Source organism: Amblyraja radiata, chromosome 7 (assembly GCF_010909765.2).
Source record: "Amblyraja radiata isolate CabotCenter1 chromosome 7, sAmbRad1.1.pri, whole genome shotgun sequence".
Classification (NCBI taxonomy): Eukaryota; Metazoa; Chordata; class Chondrichthyes; order Rajiformes; family Rajidae; genus Amblyraja; species Amblyraja radiata.
The window spans coordinates 62,209,386-62,236,932 of NC_045962.1; the positions used below are offsets into that span (position 1 = coordinate 62,209,386).

Here is a 27,547-nt window from a genome sequence, read left to right on the forward strand (position 1 = left end):
TATGCCACTAGGACTGTCTCCTAACATAGCTCCTCCATTCCTTATATCTCTTTTATATATCATCTTTCCAATGCAAATGTATGAATTGTTGGTGAAATAGTAAACATTTGTGAATCTGAATGCTGCGATGTGGATTTCCAAGTTCTTATATTTTTCAGGAAGAATTACTTTTTAGCTGGCTAAAGGTCACTTCCCCAGATTGCTATCAGGCCCTGTTGTGTTTTCTATATCTTTATAATTGGAAATTGATTTTTATGTTCTATCCTGACAGAAGGGGTTCAAAAATGTTTGAAGAGAAGAATAATTGATTGTTATATATAAAAAAAGGTGACTTGAAAGTATAAATCCTTTGGATTTAATTTGTTTCTGAACAGTGCAGTTAAATTAAAAACAAGTGGCAAACCATGCTTGTCATTGACATCAATTACATTTGCTGGGTTTCTATAAAATGAGCGCATAAAGATAATGGGGAGGAATTGCTCTATATTGCAGCAAAGCTGTGAACACCTGTTTTTCATCTTCTAAGTTAGTGGTCGGCATTGGCAAGGCAACATTCATTGTACATGCTTTGTTGCCAGGCAACATACCGATGTGACTGGTCACTTCAGACAGCATTTGGAGTTTAACCATGCCTTGGAGGAGTTATGCCGATTCCTAGTTCAGGTGAAATTGCAGGTGCTCTTCCTCATGGAACCTAGTGAGCTAGTTCCCTATAATAGCCCCGGGGATTCCGAATTACCAGACTAATTGAATTTAGATTCATTGCATATGGTGGGATATGAATTAGAGAAATTTAGATTGATTGAATATTAATTTAACCCCTCCATTCACACAGGCATTGGTGCTAAAGCTACTAATGTTCAGAGCAACTGTGCACCACTGATCAACAGTTTTAATGTGGCAACATGAACTATGGGTTTGGGTAGTGAAAAAATAGCTTGTTGTAATCGGGCAATATTTTGAAATTAAATCCCACATTATTGATTTGTAAAATGTACTATACAAAAATACCCCATATTAATGTACATGATGTTGAAAAGAACTGTTATGTGTAGGAAAGAACTGCGGATGCTGGTTTACAGTAAACCGAAGGTAGACACAAAATGCTGGAGTAACTCAACGGGTCAGGCAGCATCTCTGGAGAGAAGGAATGGGTCGAGACCCTTCTTCAGACTGATGTCAGGGGAGGGGGCGGGTCAAAGATAGAATGTAGTCGGAGACGGTAATACTAGTGGAAGAACTAGGAAGGGGAGGGGATGGAGAGAGAAAGCAAGGGCTATCTGAGGTTTTATGTGTATATGTATATTATGTATATATGCATGCATACTGTACATATATGTACACGTATATATATGTGTGAGTATGTATATATATTTATTAATCATGAAGAAAATGTGAAATTTCTCTTTGTTAAATAAACGGTAAATTGTATATCATTGTATATAGAGAGGTGTATACATATACACAGTATTATTGTATATGTTACCTCATTATTATCTGAATTCTATTCCATTAGCCCTTCCTCAAGCCACTTGCCCAGCTGATCGAGATCTCGTCATCATAATCATTTTCACAGTCTAGGATACCACCTATGTCATCTGCAAGTTTACACTCACTTACACTTTTAAAAAATCCCACTTTCCGATAGTCCCTTTGCCTGCAAGCAACCGAGTCCAGTCAACTTTTGCAAGGTCCTGTCTAATACCATTCAGGTTGGCACAGTGGTGAAGCTGGTAGAGTTATTATTTCACAGTGCCAGAGACTGGGGTTCGATCCTGAGCTTGAGTGCTCTCTGTGCAGAGTTTGCATGTTCTTCCTGTGGGTTTCATTTAGGTGCTCCGGTTACCTCCCTCATCCAAAATGTGCGGGTTTGTAGGTTAATTGGCCGATGTAAATTGCCCCTAGTGTATAGGGAGTGGAGGAGAAAGTGGAATAACATAGAACTAATGTTAATGAGTGATTGATGGTCAGCGTGGACTCAGTGGGTCAAAAGGCCTGTTTCCAAACTGCATCTTTCAATCAAAAAATGTTAGAACTTTTACTCGTGGTCCAGCCCTGCCCTTATCTGTAACTATTTTAAAGGTAATACAAGTGTGGACGCTGGATAGAAAAAGCTCACCCACAGACATACTGTTCCACTAGTGGGAGAGTCTAGGACTAGAGGTCAAAGCCTCAGAATATAGGATGTTGCTTTAGGAAGGAGATGTGGAGGAATTTCTTTAGTTAGAGGGTGATGAATCTGAGGAATTCTTCACTGCAGAAGGCTATGGAGGCCAAGTCAATGGATATTTTTAAGTCAGAGATAGATAGATTCTTGATTAGTACAGGTGTCAGGGGTTAAGGGGAGAAGACAGGAGAATGGGGTTAGGAGAGATAGATTAGCCATGATTGAATGTCAGAGCAGACTTGATGTGTCGAATGGCCTAATTCTGCTCCTGTCACTTATGACCTTATGACTTGCCCTGCCCAATTCCCTAAGAGTAGGTCAAGCTTTGCCCTCTCCCTTGTAGGGCCCTCGACATATTCCCTGAGCAAACGTTCCTGAAAACACTTGGCAAATTCCATCTCATTTAACCCTTGATATTACAGCAGCCTCAGTTTATATTTAAATCCCCCATGACAACCCTATCTGCAAGCTATTCGCAATCTTCCGGCATATTTGTTCCTCTAATTCCTGATGACTATTTGTGACCTATAGTATGATCCCAACCAGGTGATCATTCCCTTGTTATTTCTCAGCTCCATCCACATATAATCCCTTTGGATTCTCTTTAATCTTATCTGCCCTAGCTATCTCATCCCTTATTTTTTACCCTCCCAATTTCCCTCTTAAGCATGCTCCTCAAGCCCCTATACTGGATTTACTCGATGATCCTGCAGTAATGTCATCTTGGACTATAGCTGTGATGTTCTTTTTCTAAAGCTCTTGGTTTTTCTTACTGACTGCCGGAGCTTGTAAATTACTTTGTTTGTCCAGTATTTTGATCATTTAGCTGCAGATATTCTCCAGCAAATTATGCCTTTGTGCCCTACCAGGTAGTTTTACGAAGACTGCATCTGTCTACTCTTCATTTTAGAACTAATACTGGATGTGCATTTGTTAAGATAAGGTATGGACTCAATTTGTTTTCAATATTTCCTATAGGTCAGTGGGGTCGATGTATTGGTGAAGAGTGTGGACCAAATGGAGTGCAGAGCAGAACAGTGTGGTGTGTCCACATTGAAGGCTGGACTACACATCATTCCCACTGTAAGTATGAAGAGAGACCAACAATTCAAAGGGACTGCTTCAAGGTGTGTGACTGGCACCAGGACATTTTTGAGTGGGATTTCTCAAAATGGCGAGATTGTGTACTCCGTACATCTTCAAACAAAGTTAAACCAAGGACCTCCGCTTGTGTCACTGCACAGCGAGGGCTGCAGCATAGGAAAGTACACTGTGTACGAAAATCCAACAGATCGCTGGTATTAGATGAGATCTGTGAATTCTTTACACCTAAGCCTGCCTCGGACCAAGCTTGCCTCATTCCCTGCCCACAGGACTGTGTAGCATCGGAATTCTCAACCTGGTCAACATGCAGCAGAGGTTGTGGGAAAGGATTACAACATCGTGTCCGCTCAGTGTTATCTCCACCATTGTACGGTGGTAAAAGCTGCCCTTCTCTCACGGAAACTAAGAGCTGCGATCTACAAGTCTCCTGCCTGGTTGGAGAGGATGAGTTTCAGTACAGTTTGAAAGTAGGCCCCTGGAGTGATTGCAGACTGCCATCCCAAAGACAAGTATGGCAAAATGCAAAACTAGGACTGAACTTGAGTTTGCAGCCTTCAGAAAAGAATAATTTAAAGCATCTGATCCACGAACGTTTCAAGCCATGGGATATAAAGATAGGCTATCAAACAAGGCATGCCCATTGTACAAGAAGTGATGGAAAAAATGCTATGCTCAGGTAAGGTTGCTGTTTTAGTTTCTTTGTTTGTTCACAAATATTAGTTAAAACTTTGTGCTGGCAAGTGTCTTAATCATTCACAAAGTATACCAGATACATAGCAGTCCAGTAGAATGAGGCGATTTTAATATAAAAAATTGCTAGTGGAACCCAGCAGGTGAGACAGCATTTTTAAACAACATCTGTCCATTTTCCTTCAAAGATACAACATGACCCGCTGAGTTTGTCCGTCAGTTTGTTTTTCGCTCAAGATTCCAGCTCTGCAGTTTCTTGCGTTAGATTTTAATACAGTTCTGCAACAGCAATAATAAAGTGAGCGAGAGGCATTGTCACTCTCTGTGTTTAAAAACCTGGGCTTCAAAACTTGTGTGTAATTATTGAAGTATTCTTTAGTAATGTCAATACAGCTCTGATTCAGCAATGTCTCTTAAATTTTCTGGAAAAGCATAATTAATCCATATAGCAGTTAACAATTTCTGTGATATTTTTAATTGAATAACTCATTCTAACACCCTAAATAGTACAATGCTATAATAAATGTGTGGTATCTCCCAAGACCTTGTTCTCAGAAAATCTAAGAATATTCTACTTTTAGTTTATTTTTAGTTTAGAGATACAACGTGGAAACAGACACTTCGGCCCACCGATTCCGCACTGACCAGCGACCCCCTCACACTAACACCATCCTACGCACACGAGGAACAATTTATATTTATACCAAACCAATTAACCTGTAAACCTGTCCGTCTTTGGAGTGTGGGAGGAAACCGAAGAATTCGGAGAAAACCCACGCAGGTAACAGGGAGAATGTACAAACTCCATACAGTCAGCACCCATAGTCAGGATCGAACCCAGGTCTCTGGCGCTGTAAGGCAGCGACTCTACCGCTGCGCCACCGTGCTGCCCAAGCTTACATCATCAGCATAGGTGCATTAATATCATTCTGCAGGGCAATACCATGACCTATTAGGCAGCTCTATTACCTGTGCAATTCTTTTTTGACTTTTTCTTGCCAATTAGAAGTTAACTGCCTGACTGTTAATTGATAGCTTTTTTGTGGCAATAATTTCCCAGTTGGGAAAAGCTGATTGTTTTGCATCTGCTTTTTGCAACCATGATTTTTTCTGCTCTCTTTCACTGTGTTTCTATCCTGTGTTTCCTTTAAAATTACCTACTTCAGTAGAAAATGTATTATAATATTGTGCCACATGTGTAAAAATGAACTGAACATCTGTTGGGGTATTAATAGAAATAATATCCAGAAAATACTTTTGAAAATCAGTTAAGTCCAGCAAAACCTCGTGTGCTGGATTATTGGTGTTTTAATTATTATTTCTGTTTTCTGGCTGTAACAATATTTTACATTTATAAAGAAAAGTGATTAAGCTTTACAATTTTAATTGCTATCTTAATATACTGCAAAGTTGAAGTATTTGTTTATGGAGACATAAGAGACTGCAGGTGCTGGAATCGTGAAGAAGAAATAAAGGAGGGGATGATCTCAGCTGGTCAGGCAGTACCTATGGAGAGAAATGGACAGTTACCATTTTGGGTCAGGGCCTTTCTTCAGACTGACCGAGTAGAAGAAAAAAGGATGTATTCCCTTGCAACTGCAGGAGATGTAACACCTGGCCCTTCGCTGCCTCCCTCACTTCCATCCAGGGACACTACAGCTACACCAGCCTCTTCATCCACTGTATAATGCTTTGACATTCCTGCCACCTTCAGCAGGATCCTACCACCATTCATATCTCCCCAATCCTCCTCTTCCCTCTTTCTGCAGACATTGCTCTCCACAACTCCTTGATCCGCTGATAATCTCACATCTAACCTGTCCCCTACCAAGGTGCTTTCCTCTGCATGTGCATGAAATGTAGCATCTGTGCCTACATTTCCTCTCTCTCACTTCTATCCAGGTACCCCATCAGCCCTTCCAGGTGTGTCAGAGGTTCACTTGTATCTCTCTGAAGCTTGGCTATATTCAGTGCTTCCGATGGTGAGGCCAAGCAAGGACTGGCAACTGTTTCACTCGTCACTTGCACTTTGTCTGCAAGACCTCCTGGACCTCCTGGTTGCTAACCATTTTAACTCGCCTTCCCATTCCCATGCCAACCTTTGTGCCCTGGGCCTTCTTCCATTGCCAGAGTGAGGCCACACATAAGCTGGAGGAAGAGCAACTCATATTCCACATGGGTAGTTTACAACCCAATGGAATATCCATTCAATTCTCCAATTTCATGTTGACCCCTCTTCTTTCCCATGACTGACCCCCACACCTCTGCCCAGTGTGCACAAATTTTTTCAAGCACTTCCGTAATCCTTTTCCTTTCCCCTCCATCTGCTCATCCCACCCCGCCCTACTCACAATTTCCCTTTTATTCACCATCTTTTTCCTTCCCCATGTGTCCTTCCACCAATATTCCTCCCTCCAGCTGTAAATTTCACTCCTCTTCTTTCCATATCTGACACCCTTTTGTCTCTTCTTCCCCACTAGCCACTTAATCCATTTATCTGCCAATTACACCACCCCCCCCCATCTGTATCCATTTATTACTTGTGAGGTTTTCTCCCATCCATACCTCCATTTTGCAGCTCCCCCCCCCCCACTCCATTAGTCTGAAGAAGGGTCCCAACACAAAATGCTGCCTGTCCGTTTTCCTACCTTGGTGCTGCTTGACCCATATAACCATATAACCATATAACAATTACAGCACGGAAACAGGCCAACTCGGCCCTTCTAGTCCGTGCCGAACACTTATTCTCCCCTAGTCCCATCTACCTGCACTCAGACCATAACCCTCCATTCCTTTCCCTTCCATATACCTATCCAATTTATTTTTAAATGATATAATCAAACCTGCCTCCACCACTTCCACTGGAAGCTCATTCCACACAGCTACCACTCTCTGAGTAAAGAAGTTCCCCCTCATGTTACCCCTAAACTTCTGTCCATTAATTCTCAAGTCATGTCCTCTTGTTTGAATCTTCCCTACTCTCAATGGGAAAAGCTTATCCACGTCAACTCTGTCTATCCCTCTCATCATTTTAAAGACCTCTATCAAGTCCCCCCTTAACCTTCTGCGCTCCAAAGAATAAAGACCTAACTTGTTCAACCTTTCTCTGTAACTTAGTTGCTGAAACCCAGGCAACATTCTAATAAATCTCCTCTGTACTCTCTCTATTTTGTTGACATCCTTCCTATAATTAGGCGACCCAAATTGTACACCATACTCCAGAATTGGCCTCACCAATGCCTTGTACAATTTTAACATTACATCCCAACTTCTATACTCAATGCTCTGATTTATAAAGGCCAGCACACCAAAAGCTTTTGTTACCACCCTATCTACATGAGATTCCACCTTCAGGGAACTGTGCACAGTTATTCCTAGATCCCTCTGTTCAACTGCATTCCTCAACTCACTACCATTTACCATGTACGTCCTATTTTGATTTGTCCTGCCAAGATGTAGCACCTCACACTTATCAGCATTAAACTCCATCTGCCATCTTTCAGCCCACTCTTCCAAATGGCCTAAATCTCTCTGTAGACTTTTAAAATCTACTTAATTATCCACAACACCACCTATCTTAGTATCATCTGCATACTTACTAATCCAATTTACCACACCATCATCCAGATCATTGATGTACATGACAAACAACAGTGGACCCAACACAGATCCCTGTGGCACCCCACTAGTCACCGGCCTCCAACCTGACAAACAGCCATCCACGATTACTCTCCGGCATTTCCCATTCAGCCACTGTTGAATCCATCTTGCTACTCCACCATTAATACCCAACAATTGAACCTTCTTAACCAACCTTCCATGAGGAACCTTGTCAAAGGCCGTTGAGTTCCTCCGGTACATTGCGATTTTTTAATGGGAATAGCTTCATTGAGCTAAGCATCATATCGGATACTTAGATATTTACCTATATCCTTTGTAACATGGTTCTTAGACAATAAACAATAGACAATAGGTGCAGGAGTAGGCCATTTGACCCTTCGAACCAGCACCGCCATTCAATGTGATCATGGCTGATCATCCCAAATCAGTACCCCGTTCCTGCCTACTCCCCATATCCCCTGACTCCACTATTTTTAAGAGCCCTATCTAGCTCTCTCTTGAAAGCATCCAGAGAACCTACCTCCACCGCCCTCTGATGCAGAGAATTGCACAGACTCACCACTCTCTGTGAGAAAAAGTGTTTCCTCGTCTCCGTTCTAAATGGCTTACTCCTTATTCTTAACCTGTGGCCCTTGGTTCTGGACTCCCCCAACATCGGGAACATGTTTCCTGCCTCTAGCGTGTCCAAACCCTTAACAATCTTACATGGTTCAATAAGATCTCGTCCTGTCCTTTTAAACTCCAGAGTGTACAAGCCCAGCTGCTCCATTCTCTCAGTTTATGATAGTCCCGCCATCCCGGGAATTAACCTTTTAAACCTACGCTGCACTCCCTCAATAGCAAGAATGTCCTTCCTCAAATTAGGGGACCAAAACTGCACACAAAACTCCAGGTGTGATCTCACTAGGGCTCTGTACAGTAAGGCTCACTAGGGCTCTTGTATGGATGAAGACTCTGTGTGTGTTATTTAAGCTGACAGTAAATGTTATTGCTCATTTACCAAGGTTTTCAATGCATTCCATTACTTGCAATGTTATTATGCATGGTTGCGTTCTTCCCTTGTTAAGTGTTTTGCATTAACTATCTCTAACCATGTAAATATGTTTTCAAACTTTACTGCTACCCTTTTGGTAATTATCTTACCCATTTGAATGCTGCTACTGTTGTTCTCTAGATTGTCACTGATTCTCTTCACAAATTCACCATTATCTATCATTCTTCCATAAAAGTGTAATTGGCTTCAGAACATTTGCAGTACCTACTGTATAACATGATTAAAATGCCTGCATATGAAATGTAGGTATGTTATTTAACATTTTAACAATTTTAGGTATATTGTTCCAGTTATACAATATCTCAATTATCCCTTTCCTTTCTATTGATGTAACTAATTACCTTAAAGTTACAAGAAGATATATTTAGATACAGATACTGCAGATTCTTTACTAGCAAGATACACAGTAAAGACGCGGTATTTTTCTTTAAAGTGTAATTTGCAGCAAATCTATTCAATCAGATCATTTTAATCAGGGTCATACAGCTGGAAGTCAAAATTAATAAATAGGCATCATTTCTCATACTGTATTTGCCTCCTGTGTCTTTGCTAATGTTTCTGCAAATATTTTAAAAGCCAGCAACATGACATTTCCCCAACATTAACTCTCTAAGCTCTAACTTTGTGTAACTCAAATAATTCGCTTATGAATTGTGTAATAACCAGTGAAGTTATGGAACCAATTATGAAGACAATATACTTTACTGTAATTCCTTCATGGTGAAATGGTACAGGCAATGCTTGCATGGAACTGATCATTTCTCTGGAATGCTTTCTCCTTTGCTGGGATGTTAATAAGATTTTGATCCAGTGGGTGCAAAGCTACCAATGCAAAAAATATCCATTGTACACTGAGTACCAGTCATTCTTGCTCTGTTCACTGAAATCTAGAAGTAAAACTATTTTTGGTTTAGTACAATTAATTCTGCTGTAAAAGTGAGGAAATCCTGATAATATGTTATTGTTAGTGCATTGATGTGAAATACGACTGCGTCATTTCAGTTATTCCTAAATACATATCAAAGAAATGACCAGAATATTTTTGTGGAGTTAACTAGAGCCATTGGCAAACTGCTTTAGCACATTTATTGTGATGGTTTATGACTACAGCTGATATTAATTCTCAAAACCAGGGTCTTTATTATGAAATTATTACATGGTTTATGACGGGTTTAGTCTTGGGATAAGGGTTGACATATCTGCGGAAGGATGTGCTGGCAATGGAGAAGGTCCCGAAGAGGTTTTGAATTGAAATTGAATTGAAATAATTTAATTGTCACACAACCAAGGTCGGTGGTATTTGGGTTGCCAGCAGCGGTACAATAATAAAGAACACAACCACAATAAAAATTTTACACAAACATCCACCACAGCATTCATCACTGTGGTGGAAGGCACAGAGCTTGGCCAGTCCTCCTCCATTTCCCCCCGTGGTCGGGACCCCCACCCTCCACAGCCGTTGCTGCGGGCGTCCAGATGGTAAGGGACAAAGTCAAAGTCAAGGTGAGTCCAGGATCGGCTCTTCCCAACCAGAGACCGCGGCTTCAGGCTGGTGTAGGCCGCAGGCCGGCGGTCAAAGTTTTAAAGTACCTGCCATGCCGCAGCCGGAAGCACCGCAGTCTGCAGGGCCGGCGGTCGAAGCTCCCCTCCAGGGGAGATGATAAGTCCATGCCGCACCCGCGGTAGAAGACGGCCGTGGGACGGCGGTGGAAGCTTCTTCTTCCCCCCGGGTCCTCCACGAGGGATCCCGGGCTGTAGACGCCACACCAGCTGGAGTTCTGCAGACCGCGGCTTCAGGCTGCCGGCTGCTGCGGGCCAGCGTAACGGAGCGCTCCCCTCCAGCGAGGTCTCACCCGCTCCGCGCCGAGAGTCCACGCTGTGCCCGCTGCTGAAGCTCCGGGCGCGTCTCCGGGAAAGTCGGCGCCGATCCTCGCTCTTAGGCCACGGGGGAGGCGACCTGAAAAAGTCGCCTCTCCATGGAAGAGGCGGTTGAAACGGTTTCCCCCTCACCCCCGCACACCACCCCCCACACATAACACACAAAGAAACATTAAAAACAGACTTTTAAACATACTAAAAAAATAAAAAAAGTTGAAAAAAGACGGACACGCTGCCGACAGGCGCTTCATTATTGTTTAGTACAATTAATTCTGCTGTAAAAGTGAGGAAATCCTGATAATATGTTATTGTTAGTGCATTGATGTGAAATACGACTGCGTCATTTCAGTTATTCCTAAATACATATCAAAGAAATGACCAGAATATTTTTGTGGAGTTAACTAGAGCTACCGAAAATGATCCCAGGAATGATTGGGTTCATGCATGAATAGATGGTGCTGGGCCTGTACATGCTGGAATTCAGAAGGATGAGGGGATATCTCATTGAAACCTACTGAATAATGAAGGGCCTACATAGAGTGGATGCGATGAGGATTTTTCCAATACTGGGAGAGGCCAGCACCAGAGTGCACAACATTCAGAATAAAAGGACACACCATTAGAATGGAGATAAGGAGGGATTTCTTTAGCCAGAGGGTTGTGAAACTGTGGAATTCATTGTTGCAGATGATGGCGCAATAACTTGGTACCCAAATCATTGGGTATTTTTAAAACAGAGATTGATAAGTTCTTGATTGGTAAAGATGTCAAGGTTACAGGGAAACAGCAGAAAAATGGGGTTGAGAGGGAAAAATGGATCAACCATGATCAAATGACAGAGCAGCCTCGAAAGGCTGAAAGGCCTAATTCTACTCTTATGTGCTATGATTTTATGACTGTAAGGAGCAGCATTTTGTTTTTATATGGAGGATTGTAAATATTTATAATTCTCAATTTCAAAGGGTGGAGGTTGCTGTTATTGAGTATTTTCAAGGCAGTGATAATCGTCTTTTTGGACACTCAACAGATCAGGCAATAAATCAACCAGGAAGAAATAAACACTTGAGGTACATGACAAGTCAAGATCTTAATGAAACATGGACCAGGCTCGGTGACATATGGCATTGTCCTTCCTCAATTTCTAAATAATAAATGTCAAACATAATGTTCAATCAAATATTTGGATAACCAAAGTAAGTAGACATTGGAAACTTAGTTAATGGAATCAAATAGAACTTCTATAGGAGTTGAAACAATTCCCAACATGCAAACATAAGACTTTTGTTTTTGTAAAATGAGGATTTGTGTATCATGTGTGTGATAGATTTGTAATAATGAAATGCTGATTGTTTTTCTTTTTATTCTCTAGCCTTTGTACCCATGACAACACCCCCGCCATCTTTCAATCATGTGTTATGCGCAGAGATTGTGGAGTTTCTGAATGGTCTGAATGGAGTATGTGTTCTAAAACCTGCCAATCATCTAGCATGTCTCCAGGGTTCAGAAGCAGGAATCGATTTATAAAGCATGCAGCAGTTGGGGGTGGCAGCGATTGTCCTGTTCTTGAGGGAAAAGTGACTTGCAATATTGGAGGCGAAGGATTACCAGAATGTCCGAGGTATGTGCTGCTTGTGAAGTCAAGACCAATGTGTAAATAACTTCATATTTATCATTTATTGGAACAATTCTTCCTGCTATTTATATTTTGGTATTTATACCTTTTGTGAAATAGTATATTTAGTATTTATACCTTTTGTGAAATAGTATATTTAGTATTTATACATTTTCTGAAACTGGTCTGTAGTGGCAAAGTTAGTCAATATGGTTTTATGAAAGGGAGATTCCTGTAAGAGTAATTTATCTGAATTTTCAGTGATAAATAGATATGTCAATGAAAGTTTTATTTATCGAGGACACAAATGAGGAAGAGTCTGACAGGGGTATACTAAATTATGTGGGTAGATTGCAAGCAACATTCTCAGCCGAGCTGAGTATAGCCATGGAGAATGGGTTGAAAGATAAAGTTCACGAGATTTAGAGGGGATTTGGGGATTTTTTAACCATTGATGGCTGAAATTTGGAATACACTACCTGATCGAGTTTCACTGTACCTTAATTGGTACACGTAACAATAAACAGACCTTTGAACCTTTGAAGGGATGGTGGAGGTACTCTAACGATAAGATGATAAGGTATACTTGGTAGCCTATATGGATACCAGTGTGGGGAAGGGTGGAGGGGTAGAGCCTGTTTGCTTGCTGTGTAGATACGATTCTCTATGACTTTACAATGCACAAATTTGCTGTTGAACACTGATCTTAGCTTGGGAGAATATCTCAAAGTCCTGCACAGCATGAGGCTGCAACCAATAAGCAAGATAAAGGAAGTGTCATGTTTCGCGAAAAATTGGCAATTGTAGCTGCGCCTGCTGGCGCACGCAGGTATCGAACCCAGCATTCGGAAGTCGCGGTCACGTGACTCGGGAGGGGCTGCTGGTTTTCGCGTGGTTTTGCTTTCGCGCGGCAGTTGAGTGCTGACCACCGTTGTGGCCAGACATGTTGTGAGAACCTGTGAGCTAAGAAGCTATTTTGTGAATAAAATAAGTTACAAAACTTAGTTGTCGTTCTTGCGATCGCCAAACAATGGTCTTTAAAGGCACAGGAGATGAATATGATTGATTCGAGAGAGATATGAATGCTGAATTAGCAGTGCTGATGGTGGGATGAAAAATGGGAGAAACAGAATGAGCCAGAATTGGACAAGTGAGATGTGAGCTGATAGATTAAGCTAAAGGAAATTTAAGGATTAAAGCTGCTAAAGTGGATATAAGTGATTTGGTACTCAGGATGATTATTTTAAAATCAAATTGTGAGAGGGACTAATGTTTTAATTTTAAAATATCTGTCCTCAGTACCAATTCCTCTGAGCAGAGGGATCACTAGGTGGGGGAATATAAGTACAGAAAGGGCTATGTGATATTGCTTTGGGCATTTTGAGATTGGCCCAGTAGAACCTGAGCGAGAGAACGAGAGGGTGATAAGACACTGCTGGGTAAGACAAGTGAATTTGGGTTGGATGCAGGTTTGAAAGAAGTGACAATAGATCATTATGTGATGGCTAATTCTGGAATTTGAAGTACAACTTAAGCTTCAACTTAGAACATTTAAAATTTGCAGCCAGGAATATTCTTCTCCTTCAGCCATGTTGCAAATTGATCATTATAGCCACCACAAGATTTCCTGATTTGAAGTGAACTTCAACTTTTTAGGCAGTACTTACATTGAAAAAAAACCGACAGAAAATATATTGACTGAGATGATATTGAGTTTTAACGGCAGATTTAGTCTGAACTATTGCTAAACAGCCATTCTAGCTCCGAAAATTAGTTTTATATATGGAGCTTACTTCCCACAAAATATATATTTAATCTTTTTAATATATAATGTATATATTAAATATATACATTACATTATATATATATAAATATAATGTATATATTTTATTAACATTTGTTGAGTTTCAGCTATTTTAACCTGGAATGTAAATCTAAATTGTCATTTTCCTATGAGAAAAACTATTAAATGTTGCTATAATATTGTGGCTTATCATCTATAAGTAGTTTTAGTCATTGACCTCTCCCTGCTTGATGTGATAACATTATACTTACTGTTGAATCTTTGTGGGAAGGTTTTCTTTGGAAAGGCAGTCAGTGGGAATGATATCCCATTAAAATTAGGTCAGCCAAGGCCTCTTCCTCTTAAACTTTATTGAATATTTGCTTTTTGTTAGAATTGACATTAAAGTGTGCAATTGTGGAACCAGAGCTAATGGAGTGAATACCCAAAACAAATTAAATTTCAAAACAGTTTAATATTGGAGAGAAGGATAATAGGATTGTAATTTAAAAACTCCTGAAAATGCTACAAAATTCAGTAGTAATTTGTTTCTTTTAACAAGTTTGTTTGATTTCCAGCTTCTATTGAAAATTGATGTTTGCAGTCTGAATGGATGTAGTTAGATGGTGTATTACCGAGATAGCACGTGTAGCACAATTTAACAATATATGAATATGAGAGTTACCTGGCATGCAGTATGACATGCTATGCACAAGACCCTGGCGTTAAATGTGTTGATTGTCTCAATGAAGGATGTTTTGTTTTTAGCTCAATCCTTGTAATCCTTGAACTGCAGAACTAATATTGTTGATAGATTTGGGATGCTGCTGTTTGAGGGAATGGGAGAGTAGTAATTATGTGTGAAGTAAGAGAAAACAGGGTTCTATAGGATTGGGATTGATAGATAGGGATGTGATGAATATGTCAGCAGGTTTGAATATAAGAGATCTTGGCTATTATTTCTGCAGGTGTTGCAGCCTCTGAGAGTGAGCTTTAACATTAAAGTCATGGGAGACAGCGCAGAACAGAAAAATACATAGGCTGTGGGCCGAGCATCAAAAATGTGTCTAGAAATCAGTTTTTGTGACCCAAGTCACCAAACTACATGAGATTTTCCACAGATTTAGATGAAATATAATTGAGAAGGAAGTCATAACTCGTCATTGCCGAAAGTTGCACATTAATTAATTAAACTAATTAGAAAATGAGATCGGGAAAGTAAGCGCCATCTAGTGGCCAATGCCCATATTACACGATGGGCAGCCTATTTCCGTGTTGCAGTCCATTTAAACTATATATCATTATACCTATATATATTCCAGATAGTAATATAGGTATAATAATATAATATATTATTATACCTATATATATATATTCAAGATAGTAATATAGGTATAATAATATTATGTATTATTATACCTATATATATTCCAGATAATAATATAGGTATAATAATATAATATATTATTATACCTATATATATTCCAGATAGTAATATAGGTATAATAATATAATAATATAATATAATATATTATTATACCTATATATATATTCCAGATAGATATATTCCTCCGTTTTCCTGGAAACGGCCGCTACGGACGGCACTATGTACCCCCTCCCCCACCCGCTCGTTCGCGAATCTGCCGTTTTTTAATTGAGACCGCGGCTTCACTATGTTAAATACATAGGCCCCGCGATCGGAGCACCTTTTTCCCGGTAAGTTATCGCAGGCAGCTCCGAGATTAGATGATTAAGACTTATTACTCTACAACAAGCTGGCATTAGTGAAAATGTTTAATTTACCTTGTTATTGATACATATAGTTTAGGCCCTCAACTTCATGAATGAATGAATAAGTGAATAAGTGAATGAATGAGTGAATGAATGAATGAATGAGTGAGTGAATGAATGAGTGAATGAATGAGTGAGTGAATGAGTGAGTGAGTGAGTGAATGAATGAAGGAATGAATGAGTGAGTGAATGAAGGAATGAAGGAATGAATGAGTGAGTGAATGAATGAGTGTATGAGTGAATGTACAGCCTCCAAATCTCATATTTTTCACATTATAAAGGGTGCAATTAAATTAATTAAAGTCCATACAGATTAATTTTCATAAATTCAGACTTTAGATCTTACCTTTCAGTTTGAGTTGATTCACAAAGTTTCACAACTTTGTGCTCAGCAGGGACTTTGCTTTCAAGACTTTCTTCCACATCTATCCACTTAGCTGCACATTTTTCAGACTTCTTAATGCTTTTCTCACTAAATTCAATTACCCTGCTGCAAGTTTCCACGACAAAGAACCTTCATCGAAATCTCCAGTAAAACAGGCATCAGTGAAGCCCTCTCAGCTATGATGTGTGCTAGCCTGAAACAAGGCGCGTGATTGGCCAACTGGCAGACAACTCAATGTTAAACGTGCTTTGATTGGACTATAAATACCCAAAATTTAAATAAGGCAGCTGTGACTCTTGAGGTTAAATGTGCCTATCAAACTGCCCGAGGGAAAAGACTAGCTTCTAGATTTGATTTGATTTGATTGAATTTGATTCAACTCTCTTCCTCCTCTCCCTTTTCTCTCTTGCTGTCCTCACTTTTCTCTCTTCCTGTCCTCTCTTTTCACTCTTCCTGTCTTCCTTTTACTCTCTTCCTATCCTTTTTCTCTCTTCTTCTACGTGCCCTTTTTCTTTCTTCCTGTCCTTTTTCCCTCCCTTCCTTCCTTTTTTTCTTTTCTTTTTCTCTCTTCCTTTCTTTCTGTCCTTTGACTCTTCCTCACTGCTGGCTGGAGCCTCTGGGTTTATAAGGGTTCATAAGGCTGACGAGGTGTAGGTGAGTTGATGCAATAACCACTAATTGGACCCAGCTGTGGCATGTTTGGCTGTGGCCTCGGCTTTCTCTGGAGTGCCGGAGTTTTCCAGTAGCCAGGCATTGCTTGTGGTGCTGATCGTAGGCTTTGTCTGGCCTGTCTACCAGTGATGGGGATCGGAGCAGTCCAAAGGGAGGACGTTTCATCACGGGAGTTATCAGTAACAATGATGTTATGAAATGGCGGAACAGGCCGAGACCATCTAGCGCGTCCTGCCACTATTTCTCATGTTAGAAATAAAGAGAAGCAGCATCATAAGGAATTTTACACATGATACAAATATATAGACTGTGAAACGTCATCTTGAACACTGAATGTAAATACTGATTGGGTGAAAAAGCAGCAAATAGTCTTTGCCCCAAGGGGTGTGAGATTATGACTTTGGGGAGGAAATGCAGCAAAATTAGGGCATGCACAATAAATGGGAGGATACTGAGTGGTGTAAAGGAACAAAGACATCACTGATCATTAGAGGTAGCAAGACAGATCAATAATGTGGTTTAAAAGGAATATAGCATGCTTTCTTTGTTATTTAGTTTGGAGAATGTGTGAGTTGGATGTAGCCCGAGCATTGGGTGCAGTTCTGGTCAACACATTACAGGAAATGTATGATTGCACTGGGGAAAATGAGCAAGTGCTGAGGAAATTTACTAAATTGTTACTGGGACTGGAAACATTTGAGCTATGAGGAAAGATTGGATAAGATAATTTGCTTTGGAAAAGAGGAGGCTGAGAAGGGCGGCACGGTGGCCAGTGGTAGAGTTGTTGCCTTATTGCGCTTGCAGCGCTGGAGACCCAGGTTTGATCCCGACTACCGGTGTTGTCTGCACGAAGTTTGTACGTTCTCCCAGTGATCTGCGTGGGTTATTGATTTGATTTGATTTGATTGAATTTGATTCAACTTTACTGTCATTGTCTTCAAGTAAGAGACAACAAAATGCTATTTCCCATACAGTCATACGAATAAAAACAAAACAAAACAAAAACAGAGAACATGATAGTCCACAACACAAACATCCCCACAGTGGCACCAAAGTTCCCCCCTGTGAGGGAAGGCACCAAATTCCAGTCAACCTCCTCGCTGATGCTCCCTGATCTTCACCCGTGGTCGTGGCCTCCCGAGCCCTCCACAGTCGCTGCTATGGGCCACCCGATGTTCAGACCCTCTCGCCGGGAATGATGGAACCCTGACGTCAAACGGAAGAACATCCTCAGCGGCCTGGACCTCTGAATCGGCCATTTCCCACCGGAGTCCGCAGCTCCCAAAGTCCACAGGCCGAGCTGCACGGAGATTCAACACTGGTGGCCCTCGGCAAAGGGTCCCAGGACTCCGCGATGTTGGTCAGCGCCGCCCGCGCTGGGAGCTCCGCAAACCACAGCCCTGCGATGTCGATGCAGCAGGCCCAACACTCCGGAGCCTCAAATGGTGATCCCAGGTGAGGCATCGCCCGCTCCGCGATGTATCCACGCTGTGCCGCCGCTGCTGAAGCTCTGGTCCGGTCCCTGCAGGAAAGGTCGCGCCAATCCAGTTGGTAGGCCGTGAGGAGGGGGTCGAGGGCGCGACTCGGATAATAGTCTCATGCTCGCCAGGAAGTGACTGAAAGACGGTTTCCCCCTTACCCTACCTCACTCCCCCACATAAAATACTAAAAAAATAACTCCAAAAACATACGTTAAACAACTAAAAATAAAAAAAGATAAAAAGACAAACAGACTGTAGGTGGAGGCAGCCATCAACAGCGCCATCGGATGCCACCAAATTTTCTACAAGATCTTCGATTTCCTCCCACACTCCAAAGGCGTACAGGTTTGTAGGTTAATTGGCTTGGTAAATGTAAAAATGACCCCAGTGTGTGTAAAATAGTGTTAATGTGCGGGGATTGCTGGTCGGCATGGACCCGGTTGCCGAAGGGCATATTTTCACGCTGTATCTCTAAACTAAACTAAAGAGATCTAGATGAAGTTTTAGTATCAAAGACCTGGATAGTTAGTTGGAAGAAATGATTTCCCTTAGTCTATGAGTCAAACTCTTGGGGCATGGATTTAAAGTAATTGGTAGAAGGATTAAATGTAAATTTAAGATGTTTTATCCCATGTTAAATGTCTGAAATGTATTGCTTGAAAGTGGGGTAAAGCAGGGCTGCCAACATTGGGTGAGAGTTGGGAGTGAGAAATTGCGAGAGACCAAGCCCGATGGAGCATAGCGACCGGGGGGGGGGGGGAAACATTTGCATTTTTCAGCTTGAAATTGTGCAATATGGTGCATACGGTAGCGAGTCTTTTAACTTACACTTTAATGCAATATATATGCTTTAAATTGGATTGGAGCGTTTTTGAAAGGGGGGAGGCTGTGCGATCACTGATCACTGGCCTTGGGGGTACCCGGTGAGGGAGTGGAGCAACCGAGTGGGGAGAGGGTGTGGAAGAAGGGTGTCCCCCCTCCCAGGGTAGAAACCTTTTGAAATTTGATGTATTAATATCATGTTTTAGTGCACTGTAGAAGTATGATTTCAATGTTTTTTGTATGAAGTATTTTTAAGAGGTAACTTTTTAAGGGGTAACTTTATCCACACAAAGGGTGATGGGTGTATGGAACAAGCTGCCAGAGGATTGTTCCCAACATTTAAGAAAAAGTTAGACTGATAAATGGATAGGACAGGTTTGGAGGTATGGACCAAAAGCAGGTAGCGTAGCTGGGACATGTTGGCGGGTGTGGGCAAGTTGCGCCGAAGGGCCTGTTTTCACACTGTATCACTCTATGACTACATTATACCTCCACCATGCATGAATGCTTCAAAATCAAGTGATCGAGTTTTATTGCCATATACTCAAGCATAGAAACATAGAAAATAGGTGCAGGAATAGGCCATCGGCCCTTCGAGCCAGCACTGCCATTCAATATGATCATGGCTATTCATCTAAAATCAGTACCACTTTCCTGTTTTTTCCCCATATCCCTTGATGTCGTTAGCCCCAATAACTAAATGTAACTCTCTCTTGAAAACATCCAGTGAATTGGCCTGCACTGCCTTCTGTGGCAGAGAATTCCACAGATTCACAACTCTCTGCGTGAAGAAAGTTTGTTCTCATCTCAGTCCTAACTGGCCCCCCCTTTATTCTTAAACTGTGACCCATGGTTCTGAACGCCCCCAACATCGGGAACATTTTTCCTGCAGTTACAGTAAGTGAAAATCTAGCAGGCAAGCAGGATGCTTTCACCAACCACCCCCATTTGAAGTCCACTATCTTCCACCGTATCTACCCAGTGCTTGGTACTTACTTCCAGCAGCCACTGGCTGTCCTCCAGGATGCACCGAGCCGCAGCCTGATCCATGCTGGTCACCTGGGCGAATTCGGCACAGAGACTCTCACGGCAACGGCGCTCCTCTCTCCTCTCTCTCCCCCCCCTCCCCCTCCCCCTCTCTCTCCCCTCTCTTTCCCCCAACTCTCTCTCCCCTCTCTTTCCCCTAACTCTCTCTCCCCCCTAACTCTCTCTTTCCCCTAACTCTCTCTTTCCCCTAACTCTCTCTCTCCCCTAACTCTCTCTCTCCCCCTCTCTTTCTTCTCTCTCTCCTCCTCTTCTCTCCCCCTCTTCTCTCTCCCTCCCTCTCTTCCCCCCCTCCCTATCTCTCCCTCTCTCTCCCTCTCTACACACTCTCCCCTCTCTCTGTCTCTCCTCTCACCTCTCTCTCTTTCCCCCTCTCTCTCTCTCACCCTCTCTCCCCCATTTCTCCCTCCCACCTCACTCTCCCCCTGGCTCTCTCTCCCCTCTCTCTTTCTCCTCTGCATCTATCTCCTCTTTCTCTTTGCCCCCCCCACCTCTCTCTCTTTCCCCCTCTCTCCCCTCTCTCTTCCCCCTCTCTCTCCCATTCTCTCCTACCCTCTCCTCCCTCTCCATCCCCTCTCTTCCCTCTTTCTTCCCTCTCACCCCTCTCTTCCCTCTCCTCCCACCTCACTCTCCCCCTCTCTCTCCCCCCCCCCCACCTCTCCCACCTCACTCTTCCCCCTCTCTCTCTCCTACCTCTCTCCCCCCCCCCTTCCTCTTCTCTCTCCATTCACGCCCCCTCGGTCTCTCCCCTTTCTCTCCTCTCACCCCCCTCTCTCTCCCCACTGTCTCCCTGTCTCCTTCCCCTCTCTCCCTCTCCACCTCCCTTTGAGTGTCTGTCCCTTCGGCACAGAGACTCTCACGGCAGCGGCACAACGCTTCCGACGGCTCCGCGGCCCGGGACACTCGCACTGTCCGGAGTGCTCCATGGCCAGAGCTGCAGCGAGCGATTCATCAGCCCCGCAAACACTCGACAGCGCCACAAACACTCACCAGTCCTGGCTCCCCGCATCTGTTCCCGCTGGTTCTGCTCCCATCCCTCCCGCAGTCCATGCTCTCCAACACCCGCGGACCATGCAGTTTATCCGAGTTTTGAAATTTTCGTTGATCACAAAATTTCTCACCACTGAGCGTGAGAAATTCCTGATCAGCGTGAGGGCGTGAGAGTTTGCTTGAGGGCGTGAGTCTCACGCTCAAAGCGTGAGAGTTGGCAGCCCTGGGTAAAGGCAGAAGTGTTGATCATATTTTTTTAAATGCACTGAAGAAGTATTATTAACAGGACCTAGGTAGGATTAGGCAGAATCTTTAGTCTTGGAAATCGCAGACTTGGAAGGCCAATTTGTGCCACAAATGTTCTATGATTCTATAAAGTGCATGCAGATTACAGTACTTCAAAGGAATACAAGAGACTTACTATGACATGTGAGGTAGTTAGCAGCACGTCTTATCGTGCTTAAGGCATTAATTCAGTTGAACACATTGACAGTGATGCTTCAGCAGTTCAAGAATATCAACAAAACTGCTTGACTGAATTACCACTTGTTATTAAATTGCCGAACACGTTTTATTCTTCAGCAGAGTTTACAATATACTGTAGGAGGTAGTATTAATGGTTTCAGTTTCTTGCTGTAGTTCTGAAGCTCCATCCGTGAGGGAATTCAATTTGAAGAATTGTATTAGGTCTAATAACACACAAGAAATATTTGGTACTAAGGTCATGTAGGTCAAGAAGAACATTTTTCGCGGGTCTGACTGGGCTACTTGAGATCTTATTTGGCATGATTTGTTTATTATTAACATGCATGGCCAGTAATTTATTGTTGGAGTTCATCTGAATTTTTTTTTTAAATTGGCAGTGTCCAAGGTTCAAAGTAAGCAGCAAAGGTTTGTAGCATTGCTCTGCTACCTATAGGATAAGATTGGGATTCGATTTTAGATAATTTGAACTGTGTTATGTACAATATGTTCTGGTCACAGTTATCTTAAAATTTGCAACATAGTCACTAATGACAAGCAAAACATTGCTCCAAGCAGATATTGGGCATCTCACCAAGCTGGCAAAATTATGTGGAAAATTAACTGCAACTGTGGCAAAGCTTGAATGCCATCACCTCCTACAAGGAGAAATCAGGAAGCAGCTCAAATGTCAGCAAGGCATTACTCCCTGACGATCTCAATGTGTTCTACGCAGAGTTCGATAGGGAGAACACTGATGTGCCTTCCCGAGCCTCCATTCGCCCTGACGGTATTACAGTCACAGAGGCCGACGTCAGAAGATCCTTCAGGGGGGTGAGCCCTTGGACCTGGTGGTATACCCAGTCGAGTTCTAAAGACCTTTGCAGACTAACTGGCGGGAGTTTTTGAGGACATTTTCAACATCACTTTTGAGGTCTGAGGTTCCACCTGCTTTAAGAGGGCATCAATAATACTGGTGTCCAAGAAGAGTAAGGTGACGTGCCTCAATGACTATCGACCAGTGGCACTAACGTCTATGGTGATGAACGTCCAGGAGCGAAAAAGACTACAAAAGTTGTGACCATCACCAGCTTTGATCTCCCCACTATTGAAGGGATCTATTGTAGTCGCTGCCTCAAAAAGGCAGCCAAAATCATCAAGGACCCACACCATCCTGGCCACACACTTATCTCATCATTGCCATCAGGAAGAAGGTACAGGAGCCTGAAAACTGTAACATCCAGGTTCAGGAACAGCTTCTTCCCTACAGCCATCAGACAGAACAATGAATAAGCTCTGAGCTGCTAAAGACTATATTATTATTGCACTATATTTGTTATTTATTGAACTTTTTATTTTTTTTCTCTTCCCCCATTATGTACTATGTTTACATATTCACATATTCTGTTGTGCGGCAGCAAGTAAGAATTTCATTGTCCCATCCGGGACATTTGACAAAAAAACTCTTGAATTTATAATTATGAGAGAAAATCCTTTGCAGCTATTTTTTTTTTTTAAGCTAACAGGAAATTTTGCATTGAAATTCCAATATGAAATAGCACATGAACTTCACCAGACAGTATCCATTAATAACAATGAAATGACTGACTATTGAACCATGACAGCATGCCTCTTGCGGACTTCTCTGACACCAAAAAGGACATAATAAAAGGTACCTCCCGAAACACCTGGCTCCCCGCTTTCATTTCAGGTTAAAAGATCTTGGAGAAATTCGACACAGGTCACGCGGAGAACATTTTAACTCAGTACAGCCAAACACTGTACAGGGAAGGACCCCTCAGAGGCGAAGAGTTATAGACCCATCTCTCTACTCTGCCGCACCTACAAACTATTTGAGAGACTCATCCTCAACCGCCTTGCTCCATATGTCGATGAACACCTAATATCAGAGCAGGCAGGATTCCGCCCAGGCAAGTCCACAACAAGCCAGCTCCTCAACCTAACACAACATCTTGAAGATGGCTTCGAACAAGAGCAAATCACGGAAGCAGTGTTTGTCGATTTGTCAGCAGCATACGACATTATCAACCACAAACGTCTCCTCTACAAGATCCTCGAGATGACAAAAGATCTGCATCTAACCGAGCTAATACAAATGATGCTCCAAAATCGAAGGTTCTTTGTCGAGAAAGGAGAGAAACGTAGCAGATGGCGACGACAGAAGAACGGCCTCCCTCAAGGAATTGTTCTGGCACCGATCCTGTACAACATCTACATCAATGACCAGCCAACTGACGGTAACTAAGCGTTTCATCTATGCTGATGGTCTCTGTATAACAGCACAGGGTACACAGTTCCAAGATGTTGAGACAATGCTGACAGAGGCACTCACCGGTTTATCTTTATACTATGAGGAGAACCAGCAGCGTGCCAACCCATCGAAAAACACAAGTCTGTGCATTCCACCTGAGGAACCAAGAGGCTAACCATCAACTACACGTCACATGGTCTGGACTCCCACTAAAACATTGCGCAAACCCAGTCTACCTTGGAGTCACACTCGACTGCTGCTTAACATTCAAGGCACATGTAGAAAAAACTAAAGCAAAGGTGGGCACCTGCAACAACATATTGAACAAACTCATCACCGCCAAATGGGCTGCCAACCCAACAAAAGTACGTACGACAGCCTTAGCACTCTGCTTCTCTGCAGCAGAATACGCCTGCCCTGCTTAGGAGAGATCTACACATGCAAAGAAGATCGACTCATCCTTGAATGCTAGCTGCCGTCGCATCACTGGTTGCCTCCAATCTACGGACATAAACGACATCTACCTACTGGCTGGCATCGCTCCCCCAGACATCAGGAGAACTGTCGCAAGTAGGACAGAGGATCTGAAACAACTGACAGACCATAGACACCCATTACATAACCATGTGCCCCCTCCTAGGCAGTTAAAATCCCATAAGAGCTTCCTAACCAGTGTCAACCCATTGGAAACAACACCAACTGAAGCTCATCTCCAGATGTGGAAGAACAGACTAGCCACTGTCCCTATTTCCACCACGATGGGCATATCAGCAGCAGGACGCTTACCACCAGGTGTTGATGAACACTGGCTGAACTGGAGATGTCTCAACCGACTGCGAACCGAGGTCGGGCAGTCAAGGCACAAATGGGGCTACATCGAGGGTACAACAACCTGCAACTGTGGCACACAGACCCAGACAATGCAACACCTACTGGTCTCTGAGGAGGAGGTGCTGGCAGTCTCTAACTTGTTTTGGCAGCTCAGTCTTGGCCTCAAAGGAGACGCTGACTGTCTAGCTCAGACTTGACCTCAAAGGAGATGCTGGCTGTATACAGCGTGTTCTGGCAACTCATTATTTGCCTTGAAGAGGAGGACTTGGTAGTCTCAGGCTTGTCCTGACAATTCAGTCCTTGTTTCAAACAGAAGGCGTTGGCAGTCTCAGGTTTGTCCTGGTGGCTCAACCTTGGCCTTGAAGAGGAGGGGCTGGCAGTCCCAGGTTTGTCCCTGCAGCTCAGTCTTTGTCTTGAAGAAGAGGCACTGGTAGTTTTGTGATTGTCCTGGCAACTCAGTCTTTGTCTAAGCCTGCAAAAGGGAAACATAGATACTGTAGTAGGCAGGCACCTCATGTTCTCTCCCTTCTATCTCTTCATCCTTCTCTCACTTTTCCTCCTCCAGCTAGCATTGCCTTGGTTTTTTAAGGAGGAAGCAGATGAAGTGCAATTGGATCAATCCAGCCATGGCTAATTGGACACAACTGTTGCTCCTCTGGCTGTGGTGGTGCTGATTGTTGGCTTTTCCTGGTCTGTCTGCTGGTGAGGGGGATCAGAGGACAGATGAGGGATCACAAAGCACGTTAATTACAGTTTTAACTAGTCTACATTAAAAAAAAAAAAACGTATTAATTCATCATTCAATCCTGATGCAGCAGCTTTATTATTGCACTTTGTTAACCACAGTTTAGCCATGAAAAGCTTTCTGAAATCTTGCCAATTTTTTGTTCCCAGTCATAAAGTCACACAGCACAGGCACAAGCCCTTTGTCCCAACAGCCATGTCAACCACGATGCCCCTCTAAGCTGGACCTATTTTCTGTTTTTGGCCCATATCCGGCTAAATCTTCCCTCTTTATTTACCTGTTCATGTGTGTTTTAAATGCTGTTTTGATGGTTCTTATTTCTCTTTCACATTCCCTTGGGGTCAAGGATAAGTGCCATGAATTCTGAGGTGGCTAAAGAGTTCAATGTAGGCGGTATGGACTGCCACAGGTGGGGTACCTGGGTGAGTGGGATGTTGCTTGCTCCTTCCACTGTTTGCATATACTTCTATATTTTAAGCAGTCACAAGCAAGGATTCTCATGAGTAAGCCAGGTGCTACATTTTCTTGAGGTAATTCTGAAACATCCTTCACGTATATTCTCCATCCTTCTGGAAATATTTTGTGGTGACAAAGCTTGGAGTGGTTTCGGAATGGAGCAGCTGAATTATGTGGTCCATCAAATGGAGGTGGTAGATTGTGGTTAGAGTCTTGATACTGTTGTTACTGGTCGTGGAAAGGATATCAAATTTGATTTATCAATGGATTTGGGAGATATTGCAGAGTTAACAATGGGGGTGATCTTCCAGTAATTTGAGGTGTCAGTTGTCAGTTGTCCATGTCCCCTCAGCAAACTGGAAGATGGAAAGCTACCCTGCTGATCATGAGTTCGGTGCCACGTTTGAGTGCTCTATCTCCAAATATTCTACTTCCCAGTTGACAGCGGTGGAAATTAAAGTTGGAGTGAATTTCATCATTAATCTCTGCTTCACTGAGAGGAGACACGTGTGATATGGAATGTGATCCATGTGTTCCAGGATCTTCTTGTGGATTTTGATTGATAGTGGGCTATATTGTGCAGTGCAGTCTAACTAATAGACTAAATTAGTTTTCTGAATGTTTATTGTGAGGACAATTCTTTTGTATACTTCAGGGAACAATCATTTGGAGCTTTGTTTGACAAGACATGCTCAAAAATGATCTAAACACTAGAAATCGCTGATTTGGTTTGGACTGATCTTCACTATTGAGTGTCGCTGCAAGGAAGAGTGAGAAGAAGGTCAAAGTAATGATACAGTTTTGTTTAATTCCATTCTGATATAGGTTGGGTGTGGATCTGTGTTGGATCCATCTTTAAGATCAGGGGATGCATGCCATCATGTTGTAGATGTAGGATGGAGATAAATTCCATCAAAGCCATGTTTGAGCAAGTTCCATAAACTCACTCAATTGATGGAATTGAAGGCCTTTTAAAAAAATAGTCATGTTTAGTAGTTGGACTTATTCTTCATATTCATTCCTGGATTTTCCACCAGGTGAAGTTCATATCAATTTTACCTCTTAATAGACCGAATAGGTATTATTACTATGAGGAGAGTTGGTTGAGAAGTGATGATGTTACCTGTGGCAGGCAGTAGAGAAACTACTCATTGTCATTATTGCAAATGGACATTGCCTTTCTTGAAGGCATTAACTCTGAAATCTCTATGTTCTCCTTTGCCTTTTTGCAGGAGATCAGGTCATGAATTTGTGCCAGGGGTGTTTATTTTTCATGCTTTAGTACGGTGAGATTTTGTTTCTTCTGGTGTCTCTGTTGTTCAGTTTCAGATACCCTTTTCAATCACTTAATGGGCTAGGAGAGTGTAAGCTGCAGGGTAACAAGTCCTTTGATCTTCTGTGTCCACAATGGCAACCAAGCACCATTTATACTAATCTTATTTTATTCTTCCCATTTTCCCTTCAACTCTCCCCAGAGCAATTTATGGGGCTAATTAAATTACCAAAAGACCATGGTGAGTGAACCCAGATGAGGGAAGGTAGCTGGGCAGATTGTTCTGAAGAAGGATCCTGACCCAATACATCACCTATCCATGTTCTACAGAGATGCTGGCTGAAGATACTTCAGCACTTTGTGCCTTTTCTTGTAAACCAGCACCTGCAGTTTCTTCTTTCTACAAGATCTTGT

General features: G+C 42.5%; 1 protein-coding gene across 1 annotated transcript in view; it reads left to right on the forward strand.

Moving 5' to 3' along the window:
* Positions 1-27,547, forward strand: part of thsd7b (thrombospondin type 1 domain containing 7B) — a 789,171-nt gene that overhangs the window by 284,608 nt on the left and 477,016 nt on the right. The window contains exons 3-4 of the mRNA XM_033024685.1: positions 3,146-3,947; positions 11,884-12,132. Coding sequence (XP_032880576.1) covers positions 3,146-3,947; positions 11,884-12,132 — 1,051 coding nt within the window. The remainder of the gene's footprint in view (positions 1-3,145; positions 3,948-11,883; positions 12,133-27,547) is intronic.